Genomic DNA, 8,164 nt, shown 5'->3' with positions numbered 1-8,164 from the left:
CACATATCATATTAGACTGTGTAGTATTCACATGCAGAGCCATCCATAGACATCAATGTAATGCTATGAGAGCTGTGTGAGTTATTCTACTGCTTTAACCAGAACCAGACCCCTTGTCTCTCTCTACTGTATATCAGCCTCTCCACCCAAACCCACTCTTACCCCAGCTACTGTGGAGGTGATGGAGGGGGCCTCAGTGAGTCTGACCTGCTCTGCTGCAGCCCCCTGTCCCTCTCTCCCCCCAACTCTCACATGGACCACCAGACCTGCTGACAGTGGGGAGAAACAAAACCAGAGAAGGGACACAACTGAAAACGTAACTTCTGTTCTGACCTTCGCTGCTTCACCCCTCCACCATGGACAGAATATCTCCTGCACGGCTCTCTACCAACGCCAAGATGGCAACAGTGACCTGTCATCTGAAACAAGTCTGACAATGAACGTTAAATGTGAGTTAGTTTTGACCTCGTTCTGATCTAATTTAAACATCAGTCGGGTGATGTTGTTAACACATTGGAGTGGACAACTCAACAACTGCACAGCTTAATGTAACATGGAAGTTAACTACTAGAGTAAAGACGAACCCAATGTATGAAAATAAAAGGACAGTGACAACATCTGTATTTAAGGAATATTTTACTTGTACATGAGGCAGCAGAGCAAGTCCATATTCTGGGTCCAGCTGTGTGGTCTGAACCATGAACTTTCCCACAGCTCTTGTAGTGTCTTATGCTAATCTTACATTCCACCCTTTTATGCTTTTTCACTTAATTGAAATAGTTCTTCAGTTTTAGTGACTATACCATTCTGCTTTAAGCTGTCTCCCTCTTGCTAGGGAAATGTATGGATTAGTATTCTTTCTTTACTGTTACTCGTGAACATCTGAAGAACCAAAATGAGGGCACACAGAGAGTTGAATAGTCCGAAGGCATATTTAATAATAATTAATAGGGAGAGGGGTAAGGGAAAGAAGGATAATCCAAAGGGGGTCGTTGGGGTCCGATCCAGGGTTCGGCAGGGGGAGATCCAATAGCAGAGAGGGGTCGGGAAGAGAGGGATAATCCAAGGGAGAGTCGTCGGGGTCCAGTCCAGGGTTCTGTAGCGGGAGATCCAGTAGTACAGAGGGGTAGGGGTAGGGCCGTGGAATTGCAAGGGAGTCCAAGGGGAGACAAGGGTTCTGGGGAGGCACAGCAGAATCACTAACAAACACAAGAGGCTCTCAAATGGCTGCAGCGTCTGTGGGTTACGTGGGAATGTTACCATAGACACAGTATGTTCTGGCACTGGAGCGAAGACTGGGCAGGGTTCTTATAGGAGGGTGATTGGGAATGGGTCGCAGGTGTGCTGATTGGAGATAGGGAACAGGTGCGCTGTCGACTGGGAGGTGGACGCTCCAGCGATGATCGCCGGGGTCTCAAGGTGGTGCCAGAGGACTGGTTAGGGAGAGGGACCGTAACATTTACCCTGGAATCAATTCCTTTATCTCCACAAGCCTGCACATTTAAAATATGGTTACAATTTATATTTTTTGACAGAAAATATAAATATGTCAGTCACCACAGGAAGTGTGAAAAAACAGTTCCAAATGGTTGGCCTGATTAGCATGTCTCTTAACAGTCAGAAATCTTACAATGGCCACATGTGAACTCTGAGGGACAGAGACACAGACGCTCATGACCAGATACTGAGTCTCCCCACAGTCTAGATCAAACATGCACAGATCACAATCTCATCCAGACTTGGAATTGACATGAGCAAAGTTTATCACACTCAGTTGCAATGAATATGAATGTAGATCTACAGTATATGATGATAATGTATTAGACAGCATACATTATACACATGGGTCTGAGACCTTGACTGGGATTAATCCTGATCTATTCATCCTCCTGTGTTCTGTAGTTGCTCCTCAGATCCTGTCCTCCTCCAACTGCAACAGAACTACAACCCAGATCACATGTTCCTGTGAGAGCCTTGGGAACCCACTTCCCACACTGCAGTGGCAGTTGGCTGAACAGCCTGTCAATCACTCTACAGCCACAGCCATCAGGGAGGAGTCTATGGGCAGTACAGGTCTGAGGAGCTTCCTCAACATGAGCCAATCACAGGAGGACACGCCCACTCTGGTCTGCTTCAGCACCAACTCTGTGGGATCTGTCAGACTTGAACTCAATGTACCATCTGTGATCCAGCAAAGTACGGTTTGTTTGTCAGTTACTTAGTGATGAGGGCCGTTGTTCCAGGCAAACATGCAGTAAACACTACAGTTATCACAACATTACACTTATCACAACACTACACTTATCACAACAGCAGCATGTGATTTTTTTAGTTTTTCCTCTACAGGACAAATCATTTTCACTTGATTTGAATTTTTAATATCATATTATTTTCATGAACTGTACATTGACATTTTGGAAACCATCTTGCTTATTAATCCTGATACCCTTGATGATGGTGTTTGATAAGTTTATGAATTGAATATTTCTTGTCTATCCATAGGTCTGTCCTTGCCTCTCCTCTTGACGGGGATATTAGTTTCTCTACTAATAACCGGTCTGATATGTGCTCTACTGTTTCCCTGCAGGTACTTTCCTCACTCTGTTTGTTTGTGTGATCTCATGTTTTACTATTGTGTTCCATAGTCCATACTAGCACACCCTGTATTTGCATGACCTTCCTTACAAATCAATGAACTTCTCTGATTCTCTAGTTACTGTTGGTATTTGGTTTTACCAGTTTGTGGAATGATGCATTTAACACAGTTTATACTTCACAGGGTTCGGGAGACATGTTTAAACATGATTAGTGAACCAGACAAATCTAAGAGCAGTGGTGACGTGTTGAACCAGGTCCAGACCAGTACTCAGGTGATAAAGGTAAGGAACTATCATCAGATCTGAGCTGAACCTACTCTAGAAATGTTTTGTCAATCGAGTAGGATGTTTATGAGAGAATTGTTATTATTACAATTGTTGTTATTACAGGAACCTGCTGCACCAGAGGAAGACATCTACGCCAACAGCAAGATGTTTGGTCAGGCCCAGAGAGAGGGAGAAGAGATGGGTAGAACAGGAGCAACCCAACAGAACCAGGGGGAGACCCAGAACACATCCACTGACAAGTTCTCTGTGCACAAACCAGACCTGGAAGCCCCCAACCCAGGCCCCAAACCCATATCTGAGACCAGCCCCACCAACCTACCCAGCCTCAACCCTGACACCACCACAGACCCAGGCAAAGACGCTGCAAAGAAGGAAGGAGATGACTGTGATGTGTTGTACTCCAGTGTGATTTGGAAGAAGAAGTCAAAGAAGAAGAAGACAGAGGGGTCGATGGACAATGAGGCACCCAGTGGCTCCTACCTGGAGGAAGAGAGGTGTGTGCTGGGAAATGTAGTCAGACCCAGGCATAGTATGGCTCTGGAGATGGGGAACGACATGGAAAAGATGGTGGATTGTGAATACGCCCAGGTACACTTTAAAAACAGGGGCAAATAAAAGGTGCATTCAACCTTTGTTCATCAATTAACAAATTAATATGTTGTTTGTATATTGACATATTATTTTTCTTATAGTACATGTGCGATGTTATTGCATTTTGTCAAATGCTGTTTTTGGTATTTTAATATGTAATTGTATGATGCCTTTCCATACTATTTGTTCTACTTTTGTAGTCAAAGGCATGAGGCACAGCGTGATAAAGGACATCCTCAAATGTGTTATTTCTTTTACTTTTCTGCCCTCCACCTAGAAAATAGTACCTAACACTATTTTTTTAGACACTGTGGAGGAGGTGGTCAATAGAAAGATGAGGACCAAACTCCTGGCCATCATGGACAATCCCTCCCATCCCCTACTGTGGCAGAGCAGAGAAGCTCCTTTAGCAACAGATTATTACAACCACGTTGCACTAAGGAGCGCTATACAAGATCTTTTCTGCCCGCCGCAATAAAACTGTACAACTCCTCCTCCGGCTGACTCGATCTGGGTGATCAGAGTCAGGCTGGGATGTTAATACTGGAATGTTCTTACTGTATATAATGTTTCAGATATTGTTTCTATTTCATTTTATTATTCTCTTATCACTTTATTTTGTTGTTGTTGTTTGTGATGTGAGCTGCTTTAACGCCTTAATTTCCCCTGGGGATCAATAAAGTACCTATCTATCTGTCTATCTGTCTGTCTGTCTGTCTGTCTGTCTGTCTGTCTGTCTGTCTGTCTGTCTGTAACTATCACCGTCGTTAGGGACGCTGGTTGGCATGGCAACGAAAGCTAACCGCTAAATTAGCTTACTAGCTAGTTAGCTAGCTTCGTTGGTAACGTTAGCGTCAGTACTAATTACTGGATATGTGTCAGTTTGGTTGCTTGTCTTGTTTTGAGGATTATACAGCTAGCTAGCAGCAATCCAGATGAAAAGTTAAGTCAGCCTGCTAGGGTTACGGTTAGGGTTAGGGTGCCTAACACAAAATGTGAAATATTGTCACCATCAAATGGGTTCGCTGCGCTGGAGCAGTTCACTAATCACGAATCATGCTGATGGAGCAAGAAAGTCAAATTTGCAAATCCTGCTAAAGATGTTGGCCACATGTATATACGTGTGGCCAACATCTGTCTGTCTGTCTGTCTGTCTATATATATCTATCTTCGGAGAGAGAGAGAGAGAGAGAGAGAGAGAGAGAGAGAGAGAGAGAGAGAGATGGAGGGAGAAAGGATGGATACATTTTGAGTGCATCCAAATGTAACAGAGGTGGTTTGGAATCACCCTCTCATGATGAGGTTATCCCTGCAGATGAAGCCCTCCTACCACGAGGACGTCCTGTTGGTATAACAGTTTATGTCTGTGGCATCCATGCAAGAGGTTCAAACCCTGCCGGTTACACAAACAGGGCCTGTCTCACCTGCAGGTCCCTGGTTCAACCCCTGGGCCTGTCTCACCTGCAGGTTAGCCCTCACTGAGTCCCTGATGTCGATCACTCTCCCGGCCCTCATCACCACCTTGGGCAGTCTGCTCAGGAACTGGTCGAGGCTCAGCTGTCTGCCTGTGAGCAACCACATGGGGGAGGTAGAGGGTAAGGGTTTGGTTGTGTGGTTGGTTCATTATCACTAAACTATTGTATGGAATGAAAGCATGGACCCACACTGGGCCCTCTTCAGAAAATATGCTAAACTAAGATTTGTACAATATTTGATATTTGGGAGATTAGATTTTTGAGTGACACAAATTGAGATCCTGGGGGCTAAGGAGGTAAAACGTGTTGTTTGAAGTTGGAGGCATGTCCGCACCCCTCGAAACCTTTTGCTGCAGGCTCCACCTGAACTGCACGCAATGACTTCCTCCTCCACCCATGCTATTGTAATGTAATGTTAGCTGCCTGAGTTAGAGGCCAGCATTTCACAGGTGAGCAGTGTGCATTCAATTATATGTTGTTCTACAATCTGCGTGTCGCTGGTGAAATTCAGCGGACCTCCCACCAGCGCTGTTCGATGGGCGCACCGTCACACTCTCCATTTAAATCACCAACTGCCAAAGAGTTCCGGATTTGCATTCAGTGTACACACACACGCAGGCACGCACGCATATGCACACACACACACACACACACACACACACACACACAAACATGTGCGCGCACGCACACACACAAGCATCACACACACATGCACGCACGCACACACCTGGAAGGGCACCCCATCTGGGAAGCGTTCCTGCAGCTCCGTGGGGAAGTATCCATCCATCAGGTCTCTCATGCACTGCTGTAGGAGCAACAACATGGCCGCCACGCTCAGAGAGATTAAACATCCATTCTCAGTGTGACATATGGAATTTATCAACCTCAAAACCAAAAACTTCATGAAGACGTTCATATAGCACTGCGTGCGTATGTGTATGTATGTACACTCACCGGCCACTTTATTAGGTACAGCTGTTCAACTGCTCGGTAACGCAAATATCTAATCAGCCAATCACATAGTAGCAACTCAATGCATTTAGGCATGTAGACCTGGTCAAGACGACCTGCTGAAGTTCAAACCGAACATCAGAATGGGGAAGAAAGGTGATTTAAGTGACTTTGAACGTGGCGTGGTTGTTGGTGCCAGACGGGCTGGTCTGAGTATTTCAGAAACTGTTGATCTACTGGGATTTTCACGCACAACCATCTCTAGGGTTTACAGAGAATGGTCTGAAATAGAGAAACTATCCAGTGAGCGGCAGTTCTCTGGGTGAAAATACCTTGTTGATGCCAGAGGTCAGAGGAGAATGGCCAGACTGGTTCGAGATGATAGAAAGGCAACAGTAACTCAAATAACCACTCGTTACAACCAAGGTATGCAGAAGACCACCTCTGAATGCACAACACGTCGAACCTTGAAGCAGATGGGCGACAAAAGGGGGTCCAACCCAGTACTAGCAAGGTGTACCCAATAAAGGGGGTCCAACCCAGTACTAGCAAGGTGTACCCAATAAAGGGGGTCCAACCCAGTACTAGCAAGGTGTACCCAATGAAGTGGCCGGTGAGTGTATGTATGGTCAGTAGGCCTATTTATTCTACTCTAATCTATTGTATTCTATTCTATTCCATTCTAATTTAATTCTATTCTCTACATTTCTACAGTATTAGAGTTAGAGTTAAGGTTAGGGTTAGAGTTAGGGTTAGGGTTAGGGTTAGGGTTAGAGTTAGGGTTAGGGTTAGAGTTAGGGTTAGTTAGGGTTAGGGTTAGAGTTAGGGTTAGGGTTAGGGTTAGAGTTAGGGTTAGTTAGGGTTAGGGTTAGAGTTAGGGTTAGGGTTAGAGTTAGAGTTAGAGTTAGGGTTAGGGTTAGGGTTAGAGTTAGGGTTAGGGTTAGGGTTAGTTGGTGAACCTGCGTGCTTGGCTCCTCGTAGGAACGGAATGGCCCGTCGAACATGAAGATTCCGTTGCTATAGAGACGCAGAGGGATGGTGGCTTGCCGGGCTAGCTCCGCCCCTCTGGGCGTCGCCCTGACGAAGGACTCACCCTCCCCGGCCAGAATGTTCAGCTCCCGGATGTTCCGCAGCACAAGGTCAAAGTTCATCTGGAAGATCCTGACCAATGAGGTCTCTGGAGAGACGAGAGCTCAGTCAGCACAGTTTACACATACAGACAGAGGATCTGAGAGGACACAGGGACGATGGGATAGAGTTGATTTGAGTGGATTTGGGCTAGGGTTAGGGTTAGGGTTAGGGTTAGGGTTAGGGTTCGGCTCTGCTGAAACAGCTGCAGTTGCAGTGGATGGAGCAGGTGGACGGCCTGAAGTGGCAGATGGAGGTCGAGGAAGGAGTCAGAGAGAAAAGGGGAGAAGTAAACATTACACTTTGAAAAAAAGTGTGACTGACACACACACACACACACACACACACACACACACACAGATTGTGATGGAAATCTTTCAGTGAACAACAATAAACGATGTTTGGTCTCAGTTGAGAGTTTTAATGCATATAGAAAGCATTATACAACGTTGGTCAGCTGGATCAGCATTCCTTCACCAACAGTGTGGATTCAGATACTGATGCTGTGTCTGAGGAGAGGACCCTCCTTTACTCCAATGCTCGTACGTCATAGGTCATAGGTCGAGGGGTAAACATATCTTGCACCTGTTTGCTGATACAGAAGCTGGGAAAGAAGCGTAGGCGTTGAGGTAGGCGTAGGCGTGAGCCACTATCTCAAACCTCAGCCTGCGGTTAGGAGTGTTCCAGGTCACACACTGTCTATTGTATGAGAGAAGGAGCAGTCGGCCATTACAACACACACACACACACACACACACACACACACACACATTCTACAGCATCATTCTAAAGCATGATTAAAACAGTGAGTTATTAGTAGTTAGTACTTGGATGGGAGACCGCTTGGGAATACACGGTGCCGTAAGCTTTTCACAACTTCCAAGACAGTTCATAATGCACATTGAATTGTCATGTAGGCCACCTGATAGGGTGGAAAAGGAAACATGTTCACATGTCCACATCTTACACATCTTACACTGTATCCCAGAGGTGATGCTCTTACATCAGCCATTACATCTGTCAATCATTCGTCCTGAAACGGGACTGCAGCAGCCTCACTCAAACAATGAAAACAACTAAACATGAGCGCTTCTGTCCGTTGGAAAGAAAAGGAATTTGTCACAACAATAAATC

General features: G+C 45.5%; 1 protein-coding gene across 1 annotated transcript; it reads right to left on the bottom strand.

Annotated features, from left to right (window-relative positions):
* Positions 1-751: 751 nt before the first annotated feature.
* On the bottom strand, positions 752-7,077 carry LOC310810353 (UBX domain-containing protein 11-like). Its single transcript, XM_083678071.1, has 5 exons — positions 6,862-7,077; positions 5,679-5,756; positions 4,938-5,041; positions 3,366-3,422; positions 752-1,493 (listed from the first exon to the last, which is right to left on the bottom strand). The coding sequence occupies exons 1-3, from the start codon at positions 7,051-7,053 to the stop codon at positions 5,030-5,032; spliced, it is 282 nt and encodes a 93-aa protein (XP_083534197.1). The 5' UTR covers positions 7,054-7,077; the 3' UTR covers positions 752-1,493; positions 3,366-3,422; positions 4,938-5,029.
* Between the last annotated feature and the right edge of the window lie 1,087 nt (positions 7,078-8,164).

The sequence above is a fragment of the Argentina silus genome (assembly GCF_951799395.1).
Source record: "Argentina silus genome assembly, chromosome: 10".
NCBI classification, from domain to species: Eukaryota; Metazoa; Chordata; class Actinopteri; order Argentiniformes; family Argentinidae; genus Argentina; species Argentina silus.
The sequence above is the reverse complement of the archived record's forward strand: the minus strand, read 5'-3'. Positions and strand labels throughout refer to the sequence as shown.